Source organism: Aquarana catesbeiana, linkage group LG12 (assembly GCF_042186555.1).
Source record: "Aquarana catesbeiana isolate 2022-GZ linkage group LG12, ASM4218655v1, whole genome shotgun sequence".
NCBI classification, from domain to species: Eukaryota; Metazoa; Chordata; class Amphibia; order Anura; family Ranidae; genus Aquarana; species Aquarana catesbeiana.
Window position 1 is genome coordinate 203,881,640 of NC_133335.1, and position 14,065 is coordinate 203,895,704.

General features: G+C 45.7%; 2 protein-coding genes across 4 annotated transcripts in view; one reads left to right on the forward strand and one right to left on the reverse strand.

Moving 5' to 3' along the window:
- The window catches only part of GHRH (growth hormone releasing hormone), a 99,148-nt gene that overhangs the window by 24,488 nt on the left and 60,595 nt on the right, over positions 1–14,065 (reverse strand). For 2 of the 3 annotated variants that reach the window (XM_073606530.1, XM_073606532.1), the window contains exon 2: positions 1,438–1,591. In XM_073606530.1, the coding sequence (XP_073462631.1) occupies positions 1,438–1,439 (2 nt within the window). In that variant the 5' untranslated portion in view covers positions 1,440–1,591. Of the gene's footprint in view, positions 1–1,437; positions 1,592–5,180; positions 5,288–14,065 lie in introns of those variants that run through there. The other variant, XM_073606531.1, reaches the window with a different exon arrangement.
- The window catches only part of MANBAL (mannosidase beta like), a 29,377-nt gene continuing 27,463 nt past the window's right edge, over positions 12,152–14,065 (forward strand). Inside the window, exon 1 of the mRNA XM_073606527.1 lies at positions 12,152–12,305. The gene's annotated coding sequence lies outside the window, so the exon portion shown is untranslated. The remainder of the gene's footprint in view (positions 12,306–14,065) is intronic.

Here is a 14,065-nt window from a genome sequence, read left to right on the forward strand (position 1 = left end):
CTCCTGTCAGGCCCTGTTCCGAGCCACATTTCTGTCTGAATAATATGTCCGGGTTTCAGGTGGACTAAAACACGGACACACGATTCAAAACCCAGACTGTCTAGGTGAATCCCAGACAGCTGGCAACACTACTCCAAAGACATGCTGGTAAATTATTGTCTTCTGTCTAAATTGGTCCTAGTATGTGTATATGTGAATGTGAGTTAGGAACCTTAGATTGTAAACTCCTTGAGGGCAAGGAACTGATGTGAATGTACAATGTACAGTATATGTAAAGCGCTGCGTAAATTGACGGTGCTATATAAGTACTTGTAATAAATAAATAATAAATATAAACATTAACTAAAACATAAAGAGCAAATCTGCTGGGGAGTTGTCCCATTGCAACAGAAACAGCAAAACAAAGCTGTGGACTTTCATGTGCAAGGACCCCATCCAGTACTTTCTGCTCCGTAACAAGTATGCATCAAATCAGAATTCCTGATCTACACCCATGTGCCAGATCGGGAACTCAGAAAAGACTTGATGACATTAGATCAGCATGACAGCCAGGCAAGAAATATTTTTCTGAAGGTGATCACCAATGACAGCCTGCGTATTTCTGACCTGACAGCTCTTCTCCAATTCTCACCCTGGTACAGCACTAGTTTCTGCCTAGAAGGTCAGAGCCAGAAATGGACAGGATGTCAGACAAATGAAGAGTGACTTTTGTGAGGCTGAAGAACCTCATCAGAAAATGGACAGGATGTCAGACAAATGAAGAGTGACTTTTGTGAGGCTGAAGAACCTCACCAGAAAATGGACAGGATGTCAAATGAAGAGTGACTTTTGTGAGGTTGAGGAACCTCACCAGAAATGGATAGGATGTCAGAAAAATGAAGAGTGACTTTTGTCAGGTTGAGGAACCTCACCAGAAATGGATAGGATGTCAGACAAATGAAGAGTGACTTTTGTCAGGTTGAGGAACCTCACCAGAAATGGATAGGATGTCAGAAAAATGAAGAGTGACTTTTGTCAGGTTGAGGAACCTCACCAGAAATGGATAGGATGTCAGAAAAATGAAGAGTGACTTTTGTCAGGTTGAGGAACCTCACCAGAAATGGATAGGATGTCAGAAAAATGAAGAGTGACTTTTGTCAGGTTGAAGAACCTCACCAGAAATGGACAGAAGGTCAGACAAATGAAGAGTGACTTTTGTCAGGTTGAAGAACCTCACCAGAAATGGACAGAAGGTCAGACAAATGAAGAGTGACTTTTGTCAGGTTGAAGAACCTCACCTAGCAGTGGCTCAATATGAATTCCCCAGAAGCAGCAGTGATGTAAATGTCAAAATGACAACCCATGACAGCGAGATATACAGTACATAGAAATTATATAGAAAAGTGCCTATGACCCTCGTAGCAGTGCAAAGCGGTATAAAGTGTTGCATTTACTTACATCCTCTGCAGCTCCAGTCTTCTCTCTTCCTCTCCTTAGATTCCTGATGCTCGGTAATTCCCCGCACTGGGACTGTGAGATGGTAGTTGTGTCGGGAAGTTGAAGCCCACATTCTTATATACCTGAACTCCCTGAGTGGGAGGAGAACGGGGTGCTGGGGAGACACAGATCAAACAGAAGGGGTGACGTCTGCATGGCTATTATCCACTTGCACATACATCTCTGTCCAACCTGATGTGACAATGAAGAGCTCAGCCTGCTCAATAAGACTCCAGCACATACTATTATCATTATACTATACAGAGTATTCATGATCAAAGTAAAAAATACTCATTAACACTTTATACTACATGGTGCACAATAGAATACATTGTGACTTCAGCATGCTGAGAGTTATATGTCCGATTTTTATCAGTGACAGTATTTTACATCTCAGTTTATTCACTGCATATAATACTAACAACAATACATAATAAATAATAATAATAATAATAATAGAACTAATAATAATATTAATAATAATAGATATAATAACAATAATTAATAATAGACCTAATAATAGTAATAATAGAGATAATAATAATAACGAATAATAGAACTAATATTTTTAATAGTAATAATAATAGAAATAATAATAATTATTATTATTATTATTATTATTATTAGTTCTATTATCACTATTATTATTATCATCATTTTAAAGTGGTATTAAACCCCAAAACAAAATGTAATATATTGCAGCTTACCAATCATTAGAAGTTTTCTTTTTTAGACTTTTTCCCTCTGTTTTCTCTGAATGATCTGTAACACAGCTCCTGTTCTAGAGTGTCCCCCCCTCCCTCTGGATGAGGGAGCACAGGGGGCACATTTGAACAGCAGCATTGGCGATCTGAGGAGAGGGGAGTGTTAAATGTACTAGCAGAATTAGACTACACTAACAAATTGAAGCCGAACTCCAGCTAATGCTTAAAGTGGATGTAAACCCAATTTTTTTTTTTTTTTTGATGTCTTAATGTAGAGTATAAGATTTCCTATCATTTGAGCCCAGTCTTGCCACAAAGAGTTAATCCATCTCTGAGCAATCCTCTTTTATTGTTCAGTGAGATAAAACTTGACAAACTGAGAAAAACTTTGTCCAATCCTCCCCCTTGCTGTGAGTGACAGGTGATTTACATATCTCGTGCACTAGCCTAAGACATGCATTATTTTTTAATTCCCTCCCCCACTCCTTTCTTCAGCAGCTCTGCAAGGATTGGCTGTTCCACACCTCAGCATGATTTGGCATGCTGAAGTCATGTGGTTACTTTCCTGTCTTTTCACTGGATGTTAGAGATCACAGCAGAAGTTCAGTGTAAGAAATACACAGGAGAAAATGCATATTGACAAGGGGAGTGTAGAGGTGGGCGGGGAGTCTACTGACATCACGACTCCACCCACCGAGCTCCAGACAACAGACCCGCCCACAGAATCTGCAGTTTTTCGGGTCTCATAACAGACAGAGGGGAGACATTTGACAGGTAAAGATACATGCAGGAGGCGTGTATATCCTTATAGATAACCCCTATGGCTGTAGTTTAGAAAGGATGACATTGGGTTTACATCCACTTTAAAGAGGACCTGCAGTCTGCTCACATAATTTGTATTAAAAAAAATCTTTGCCATTCTGAAGCTTCCCTCCAACCACTTTGCATATTATTTTATATATACTGTGATTCTGTACTTGCCGAGTATGCTGCAGAAATCTCCCTCCACGGAGTCTGGCTGCATCCATTTTAACTGTGGGCAGCTGAAGCTGCTACCTGTTCACTTCCTGGATTTACACAGACACACACCTCCAGCTCTGCAGCTCTCATTGGCCCTCTTATGACTCATCCCCTCTCCCTTCCTGGCAAACTCTCAGGAGAGTGAGAGAGAGAGCTTTGCATGATGTCATAAGCCTAGGCTAATGGCCAGACAAGAAACAGGAAGTGGGCTGTATAAGGTATTTACTGGCAGAAAAAAAAATGTTTTACTATCCAAGTTAAAACAACAAGGGCAGAAGATTTAATAGATGAAAAGATGAAAAAATGACTGAAGTTTTGCTTTAATAAGCCGTTACCACAAACTGTTTTTTTTTTTTTTTCCTTTTGGTATAAAGGTTTTGCATGAATAAATAAAAGCTCATCATTGTAAGCACCCCTGTCAGTAGTAAATGATTTGTCTCAACAGTCTAGTTGTTACATCTGCAGGACAGCTGTTCTGTAGAAAAACAAAATACTTACTGGCCAGATCACCAGGTGAAAATAAAGGAAAGAAAGCTATTACATCAGAATTGGTAAGATGCAATATAAACTATTTTGGGTTTTTAATACTGCTTTAAAGTTGGTCTGATTGTTCATAAATGCCTGTTTAATTTAAAGCTGAAATCTAGGCAGATATAAAACACACAAATGAAAGTGGTTATAAACCGCTACATATATCCAGTGAAGTGACTGGCCTCAGGTGATACACAGATATGAAATAAATCCTCCTACATGAGTTGTACCTGTTTATCTGTAGTCTTCTCTTATGTACATCCGTTCAAAGTGCAGAATTTATAAAGCTTGCCTGAGAGCTGAAATTATACTTTGCAGAGCTCAGTGAGGAGAGCTCTGAGAGCTGATTGGAGGAAAGGGATGCATACCTGAGGTGATAGGAATAAGCCCTCAAGAACCAGGCTGAGCACAACACAGGCAGTCTGGAGTTATTTGGTGAAAAGGTTAAGAATAAACCAAGGACAGAACCAGGACCAAGAAAAAGGACCTGTTGCTGGGCCATTAGCACCTACCAGTCTGATACTGAATATGCTGCATGTAGTACTCAAAAATGCCCAATAGATGGAGCAGGTGCACACTTAAAGTGAAACTAAACATCTGGATAAAGAAGAAGAAAATTCTATTCAAGTATGTATTCTTAATTTAGAAAATGTCTTCTATTGCTCTCAGCCTGCTACAAATCTCTAAATTCCTTTTTTTTTGGGGGGCTGCTGTCATCTGACTTCCTGTTAGAGGGTGGCTACTAGGGTTATCCCGATACCAATACTAGTATCGGGACCGATACCGAGCATTCGCGCAAGTACTTGTACTCGCACAAATGCTCCCGATGCCTTATCCGATACCTGGTCGGCGGGCGGAGTCGGTGAACGAAGAGGGCGGGCGGAGTCAGTGGAGCATAGAGCGAGTCCTCACCTGCAGTGGTATAAAACAGAGAGGAGATAAGGGCGCTCTGGTGGAGGTGGGTAGCTGGTCAGAGGGATGATAGTGATGAGATGGCACTTCTGGCAGCACTTTGGTTAGAGGAGAAGCAACTCTGAAGATATAAAAAAGGAAAAGAAAGGCGCCTCTAAGTGCAGTATGCAAAATTTAATAAAGTGCACAAAGTGCATGTGCGGCTCCTTCGTCAGACCTCAAAGCCGCACATGCTCCGAAACGCGTTACCGCCCCCTTCTATACACTGACACCATCAGCCTTGTGTGTCCCGCAGTAAATACAGACTTCCCTGCTGCCTCTTCTTTCCAACACGCATGAGAACGCTTTACAACTGCTGGACGGCTCTACACTGCTCTCTACCACCATGCTGAGGATGGACACATGCCACAGATGAGGACTCCTGATTTTATCATGTCTTTTAACACTCAACAATCTTATAAGTGCTTTTAACCCTTTGTGCACTTTATTAAATTTAGCATACTGTACTTAGAGGCGCCTTTCTTTTCCTTTCCTCACCTGCAGTGGAACTAGCTAGGTAAGCTGGCAGGGGTGCAGGGGGCAGCCTCATCAGGATCAGTGAACGGAGCCGTCACAACATCCAGACGCCCATCTTGGTACACCCTGCACCCGGCTGTAGTAAGCCAGCAGCGGACATCTTGTTACACCCAGCCCATATAGTTCGAGCTGGGTGTAACAAGATGTCTGCTGCTGCTTACTGCGGCAGGGTGTACCAAGATGGACATCACAGCATAGCATTTCAAAATAAATCCTTTCCTCATGTCATTTATTGCTGCATTTCAGTGCCAGCCACCTGTCAGTGCCCATAAGTGGCATCTATCAGTGCCAGACACTTATCGCTGCCACCTATCAGTTCCCATAAGTGCCGTCTATCAGTGCCATCTATCAATGCCCATAAGTGTCGCCTATTAGTGCCAGCCACCTGTCAGTGCCACTTATCAGTGCCCATAAGTGCCGCCTATAAGTGCCATCTATCAATGCCCATAAGTGCCAGCCACCTATCAGTGCCCTCAAGTGCCACCTATCAGTGCCATCTATCAGTCTCCATTAGTCAGTGCCAGCCATCAGTGCCAGCTATCAGTGCCCATCAGTTGAACTGTCACATGACATTAAAAAAAAGCATCGGTAATCGGTATCGACGAGTACTTGAAAAAAAGTATCAGTACTTGTACTCGGTCTTAAGAAAGTGGTATCGGGATAACCCTAAAGGCTATGCAGCCTCTCCACAGTCCCAATGTACATATGAATGTAGCCCCCCTCTCTTGCTTGCTTCTGAGATGTACTATGTACTAAAGAATTTGTAGTGTGCATAGAACGGCGCACATTACCAAACCTAACGTGCACTGCTCCTCCCAAACAAATGAAGTGAGGGGAAAAGGAAAGCTTCGGGAGCTCACAAAGGACAAGGAAACAGAAAAAAAAAACTGTAAAAAAACAATTTCATGAAAAAGAGATTACAGGACTATTAAGTAGTGGATGTGTATAGAATAGTTTTGCAGAATAAGGATTTTGTTAAGGCTGCATTCACACCTGAACGTAGCGTCTTTTAGATTTTTTTTTTTTTGCATGTTTTTATGGGCGATTTGTGCGTTTTTATACAGTGTTTTTGGGCTTTGGCGTTTTTTTTATTAGCTAATAGAGAAAACTATTATCTGTTGCATCATTTGTTGCTAGGTTTTTCAGCTTTTCCATCAGTTTTTCTTTTTTTTATTATTATGATTCGTTCATATTTTTTTTGTTTTTTTGTTAGGGTAAGGGGTTAGAGTTAAGATTAGGTTAGGGTTAGGATTAGGGATTGGGGTTATATATTATTTATTTATTTATTTATTTTTGTTAGGGTGTTTTTACTACTACTAATAATAATAATACTACTACTACTACTACTACTACTACTACTACTACTAATAATAATAATAGTAATAAATAAATGTAAAATAAATACAGAAACAAATAAAAATATTCATAAATAAATACAATAAATTAAAAGTATGTAATAAATAAATAATTAACCCCTAACCTTAAAAAAAAATATAAATATATAATAATACTAATAATAATAAAATATTAATAATTAACTAAACACCCTAACCCTATCACAAAATAAATATATTATTATTATCAATAATAATACTTTATTTTTATCATCATCATTACTATATATATATATATATATATATATATATATATATATATATATATATATATATATTTTTTTTTTATTGGGGGGGGTTTATTTATTATAATTTAATAATTATTATTATTATTATTAATTTATTTAATTTGTTTTAGGGTTACTTATTATATATTTATGTATTATTACATATTATTATTTTATTTTATTTTTTATGATGATTTTTTGTTATGTGTGTATTTATTTTACATTTATTTATTGATATATTAATACTATTTTTATGTTTATTTTTTTATTTCGAGCAGAAAATTGTGCAAAAATAAGCGTCAAAACACGTAAATGCACACAAAAATGCACGACTGGCGCATTACCATTCATTTCTATGGTAAAAATAATGCGCAAATCTGCCCAATTTCAGCTACAAAAAAATCTCCAGACCTTTTTTGAGCTTCAAGGGAATTGGAGTGGAGATGTGAACCAACTCCATAGAGAATAATTGATTTTTTTCTCCTCCAGTTTTGAAGCTTCGAGCTTCATGCTACAAAATGCTGAGGTGTGAATGGGGCCTGAGAGTCACTTTAAAATGACAACGATCGCTTACATGTCAGTGAATTTTTCCCCATATTATGTTGCAGTAGCTGCATCAAAACCAAACGAGACACATTTCATTAGTCAGATGAGACCAGCTTGATAAAAGCTGATTTCGGAGTTAGCTGCACTATGGCAGTGAAGGACTTCAAATCAAGTCCACCTTGGCTGGGTGGCTGGGGAATGAGCATTAAAGAGGTTGTAAAGGGTAATAGATTTTTTTATCTCAATGCATTCTATGTAATAAAGTAATAAAACCTTTAGACTGGGTTCACACTGATGCGGCCACAGGTCCCAGCATGGGGTCCGGTGTGCCCCTGTACACGACTCAGGTACGAATCAGGTCCGATTTTTTGCTTTCGCACCTGAAATGGTGCAAAAGATGCATAGGACCCTTTTCCAATGTGGACCTCGCCCACCCCAGAGCTGTGTGAACCGGTTCCACTGAGAGCTGGTCACAGTCACCTGTCGTGTGAATTGGATGGCCCTTTACCATGTGATCAGCTGTGTACAATCACAGCTGATCACATTGTAAACAGACTTGGTGGGTATTGACAGTACTTTCCCTATGCGCTGTCACACCATAAGGAAAGGAGAGCCAGTAACCAGCAATTTTGACAGCCACATTTACACTGATAATCAGTGCAGCCTATAAGTTCGCCTCATCAGTGCCCATCAGTGCCACCTATCAATTCCTCCTTATATGTGTCCATCAGCTCCTCCTCATCAGTGGCGCCCAACAGTTTCTCCTCATCAGTGCCACCTATCAGTGCTGCCCATCCGTTCCTCCTGATTAGTGCCACCCATCAATTCCTCCTCATATGTGTCCATCAGCTCCTCCTCATTAGTGCCACCTATCAGTGCTGCCAATTAGTTCTTCCTGATCTGTGCCCATCAGTGCCGTCCATCAGTTCCTCCTCATCATCAGTGCCCATCAGTGCCACCTATCAATTCCTCCTCATATGTCTCCATCAGCTCCTCCTCATCAGTGCCACCCAACAGTTTCTCCTCATCAGTGCCACCTATTAGTGCTGCCTATCAGTTCCTCCTGATCAGTGCCCATCAGTTCCTCCTCATCAGTGCCACCCCTCAATTCCTCCTCATATGTGTCCATCAGCTCCTCCTCATCAGTGCCGCCCAACAGTTTCTCCTCATCAGTGCCACCTATCAGTGCCGCTAATCAGTTCCTCCTGATCTGTGCCCATCAGTTCCTCCTCATCAGTGCCACCTATCAGTTCCTTCTCATCAGTGCCGCCTATCAGTACACTATAGAGAGATATGCTTTGTTCATATTTCATGTCTGAGGTTACAAGCACTTTAGATAAAGCCTGAGCCTACTCACTGTACACAAGACAAACATACAACAGTCCTTCAGTATCCTCACAATACGCCCAATGGAGGGGACTCAGTGCTCTTGAAGGTGGGGGAGGGGGAAGAATAGTGCTCAGTGGGGTGAGGGGGGATATTATAACTCAATAAAAATTAGAGGTGGGCATTATTGCTGATGGGGGGGGGTCATTGGTGCTAGAAGGGGGGACACTGGTGCTAGGTGTGCGCAGGGGGGGGGACACTGGTGCTAGGTGTGGACAGAGGGGGGGGGACACTGGTGCTAGGTGTGGGCAGAGGGGGGGGGCACTGGTGCTAGGTGTGGGCAGAGGGGGGGGGGGGACACTGGTGCTAGGTGTGTCCATCAGCTCCTCCTCATCAGTGCCACCCAACAGTTTCTCCTCATCAGTGCCACCTATCAGTGCCGCCAATTAGTTCTTCCTGATCTGTGCCCATCAGTTCCTCCTCATCAGTGCCCATCAGTGCCGTCCATCAGTTCCTCCTCATCATCAGTGCCACCTATCAATTCCTCCTCATATGTGTCCATCAGCTCCTCCTCCTCAGTGCCTCCCAACAGTTTTTCCTCATCAGTGCCACCTATTAGTGCTGCCCATCAGTTCCTCCTGATCAGTACCCATCAGTTCCTCCTCATCAGTGCCACCCCTCAATTCCTCCTCATATGTGTCCATCAGCTCCTCCTCATCAGTGCTGCCCAACAGTTTCTCCTCATCAGTGCCACCTATCGGTGCCACCAATCAGTTCCTCCTGATCTGTGCCCATCAGTTCCTCCTCATCAGTGCCACCCATCAGTTCCGTCCATCAGTTCCTCCTCATCAGTGCCCATCAGTGCCACCTATCAATTCCTCCTAATATGTGTCCATCAGCTCCTCCACATCTGTGCCGCCCAACAGTTCCTCCTCATCGGTGCCCATCAGTGCCACCTATCAATTCCTCTTAATATGTGTCCATCAGCTCCTCCACATCAGTGCCGCCCAACAGTTTCTCCTCATCAGTGCCCATCAGTGCCACCCATGAATTCCTCCTTATATGTGTCCATCAGCTCCTCCTCAGTGCCGCCCAACGGTTTCTCCTCATCAGTGCCACCTATCAGTGCCGCCAATCAGTTCCTCCTGATCTGTGCCCATCAGTTCCTCCTCATCAGTGCCCATCAGTGCCACTTATCAGTTCCTTCTCATCAGTGCCGCCTATCAGTACACTATAGAAAGATATGCTTTGTTCATATTTCATGTCTGAGGTTACAAGCACTTTAGATAAAACCTGAGCCTACTCACTGTACACAAGACAAACATACAACAGTCCTTCAGTATCCTCACAATACACCCAATGGAGGGGACTCAGTGCTCTTGAAGGTGGGGGAGGAATAGTGCTCAGTGGGGTGAGGGGGGATATTATAACTCAATGAAATTAGAGGGGGGACAATAGTGCTGAGGGGGCATTATTGCTGGGGGGGGGGGGTCATTGGTGCTAGAAGGGGGGACACTGGTGCTAGGTGTGCGCAGGTGGGGGGACACTGGTGCTAGGTGTGGGCAGAGGGGGGGCACTGGTGCTAGATGTGGGCAGAGGGAGGGGGACACTGGTGCTAGGTGTGGACAGAGGGGGGGGGGGCACTGGTGCTAGGTGTGCGCAGGGGGGGACACTGGTGCTAGGTGTGCGCAGGGGGGGGGGACACTGGTGCTAGGTGTGGACAGAGGGGGGGGGCACTGGTGCTAGGTGTGGGCAGAGGGGGGGGGACACTGGTGCTAGGTGTGGGCAGAGGGGGGGGGGGACACTGGTGCTAGGTGTGGACAGAGGGGGGGGGGACACTGGTGCTAGGTGTGGACAGAGGGGGGGGGGACACTGGTGCTAGGTGTGGACAGAGGGGGGGACACTGGTGCTAGGGGTGGACAGAGGGGGGGACACTGGTGCTAGGTGTGGACAGAGGGGGGGACACTGGTGCTAGGTGTGGACAGAGGGGGGGGCACTGGTGCTAGGTGTGGACAGAGGGGGGGGCACTGGTGCTAGGTGTGGACAGAGGGGGGGGGGCACTGGTGCTAGGTGTGGACAGAGGGGGGGGGCACTGGTGCTAGGTGTGGACAGAGGGGGGGACACTGGTGCTAGGTGTGCGCAGGGGGGGGGGGACACTGGTGCTAGGTGTGGACAGAGGGGGGGGGCATTGGTGCTAGGTGTGGACAGAGGGGGGGACACTGGTGCTAGGTGTGGACAGAGGGGGGGCACTGGTGCTAGGTGTGGACAGAGGGGGGGACACTGGTGCTAGGTGTGCGCAGGGGGGGGGGACACTGGTGCTAGGTGTGGACAGAGAGGGGGGGCATTGGTGCTAGGTGTGGACAGAGGGGGGGACACTGGTGCTAGGTGTGGACAGAGGGGGGGCACTGGTGCTAGGTGTGGACAGAGGGGGGGACACTGGTGCTAGGTGTGCGCAGGGGGGGGGGACACTGGTGCTAGGTGTGGACAGAGGGGGGGGCATTGGTGCTAGGTGTGGACAGAGGGGGGGACACTGGTGCTAGGTGTGGACAGAGGGGGGGCACTGGTGCTAGGTGTGGACAGAGGGGGGGACACTGGTGCTAGGTGTGGACAGAGGGGGGGGACACTGGTGCTAGGTGTGGACAGAGGGGGGGGACACTGGTGCTAGGTGTGGACAGAGGGGGGACACTGGTGCTAGGTGTGGACAGAGGGGGGGGACACTGGTGCTAGGTGTGGACAGAGGGGGGGCACTGGTGCTAGGTGTGGACAGAGGGGGGGACACTGGTGCTAGGTGTGCGCAGAAGGGGGGCACTGGTGCTGAATGGGGGGGGCATTGCTGATAGGTGGATAGAGAGGGGGGACATTGGTACTCAGGGGAGGAGGGATAGGGGCATCAGTGGGGGGGAGAGGGAGGTGTCCGGAAACTGACAACCAATAGGAGGCCAGTAAAGTTTGGATGCCCCTCCTGTGAGGAGAAGGGCCCTGCTTCCAGCCCTGTGTGTACATTGCAGTGTATGGTCAGTATCAGCAGGGAATAGGAAGCTGTACTGGGGACATAGGAGGGGTACATGGCACAGAGGTCAGCCTTCTCATTCAGATTGAATTGAGTTATGTAATTCCCGCCACTCCTCCTCATGTTGTGTGAGAATACAGAGCGCCCTCCACACATCATATAATGAGGACACACATCTCTGAGGGTTGTTTAGTCGGCTGTCTCCTAGCAGCGGATTGTACGGCGCACATCGCCACCTAGAGGATAAGTGTTGAAGTGCAGGAAAGCGGAGCGCTGGCTGTGTCGGGGAACGGTGCAGCCTGCTGGCCCTCCGCTGAGGGGCCCCTCATCATCCGGGCACTGCACCACAGGACTGGGCGATCCAAATTTGACTGAGAGCCCAATGTTCAAGGAAGCGGCCATTTTCATGGAGATCGGGAACAGCTGGGTTCTAGGGGGGGGGAGACAAAAAAAGGCTACAGGAAAATGGCGGAACTGGGGACATAAATATACTGAACACTAGAGGGGGAGGGGAAATCACATCACTTCCTGACAGCGAGAAGCGTCCGATTCGGGGTCCAGAGGTGTCTGCTGGTCATTGTGTGTAAGTGGGATCTGTCCATACACAGCACCCCATTATATTATACACCGATCTCCTCACAATCCCATTGTGATCTATGGATTGTGTGAGATCGGATAGTGCGCCCCCTTCTGTCTGTAAGAGACATAACAGTCCACTCTTCCCTCTTTATCCTTCTTCTTACATTCCCTCTTCCTTTCTATCCCCACTTCTTCCCTTCTCTTTCTTCTACTTCCCTTCTCTCTATACACAGGCACTTTTCTTTTTGGTTCAAACAGCGGACACCCCACCCAACCTTTCCTTCTTTTCTACCACTCCTTCTTCCACCGCTGTCCCCCCTTAACCCCTCCTCCCTTTCCACCACTCATTCCTTCTTTCCTTTTTTTTTTTTTTTTTAGATTCATACTTACCTAGGTGGATGCAGCATGGGTTCGATCCTGCATTTGTCCCCCAGTGCCTCTGCACTGAGAACCGAGCGATCAAACATCGCCGATCGCTCGGTTTTCATAGCTCCATAAGCAGAGAGCTGCGGACTTTCAGCCACCGCTCTCTGCTTATCTCCCCCAGCTCACTGGAGCGCTGGGCTGTGGAGGGGGCGGAGCCGCCATCTCGGGGTCTCAGTGGCTCACTGAGAGGCTGAGACGAGTGTCAGTCCAGGCGGATCCCGACTTCCATTGTCAGGATGACGCAGTGCCTGGACCATAGACGTGCACAGCCTATTGCATTAGGGTGTGCACCCCAAATCTCAAACACACATGCATGTATGTATGTATATGTGTATATATATATATATATATATATATATATATATATATATATATATATATATATATATATATATATATATATATATATATATATAATTTATCGTACATCACGGGACACAGAGCACCATAGTAATAACTATGTGGGTTATAGGCCACCTATAGGTGAATGGACACTGGTACACCCAAAAAAACAGAAGTCCCCCTCCCTATATAACCCCTCCCATACTGGGAGTACCTCAGTTTTTTCGCAAGTGTCTAAGGTGTTGGTCACGGTTGATGAAGTGATAAGAGAGCTCCGCTAAGTAATCCCTGACGGGATCAAGGAGCTGTGCAATCGGATCCATCTAAAGTGCCTGAAAGTCAAAAATGGATGGTACCCGAGCCTCGTGGAAGAAGAAACAAGGTTTCTGCCGGTAATGCATTCTCTTTTGAGAGCAGGACCCTGGGATCCGGGAAACCTTGGTCATGTTTATACAACCAAAGAGTTCTCTGGCAGGGTGCTGTACAGGTCCAAGGGAGTGGACCCCATAAAGGGGGACACCGGTCCTTGAAGGTCTGTCATGACACGGCCCGCCGTGATGGATGAAGGCTGGATCTGTCTGTGATAGTCTCCAGCAGTCCTGTGGTGGGACGGGTAGGTCAAAAAGATCCTAAGGAATGTATATATATGATTCACTTTTGGACTTTCTTGTGTGAGTATGCGATGCCTTATTGTGTTTTGCCACTAGAGGGTGTAAAAGCAACATACCTGGCATCCAACATTCCAAGCTTCGTTTATGCTCAGTGTCAGCAAAGGCTTCTGCGGACAGCATTGCTACTTCTCCGCTCTGTTAGCCATCAGTAGGGGTTTGAGGGAACCATCCGCCTTTAGCAAGCTGTCAGGTTCCAGCCTGCTGAGACCCCTCACCCCTCCTCGATCCGTCCCCACCATGGAACAGGCCTGCTCGGGAAAAGTTACTTAAAAAAAAAAAAAGGCGGGGCTTGGATCGTTGGGGGGCGTGGCTTAGAAGCCGCCAG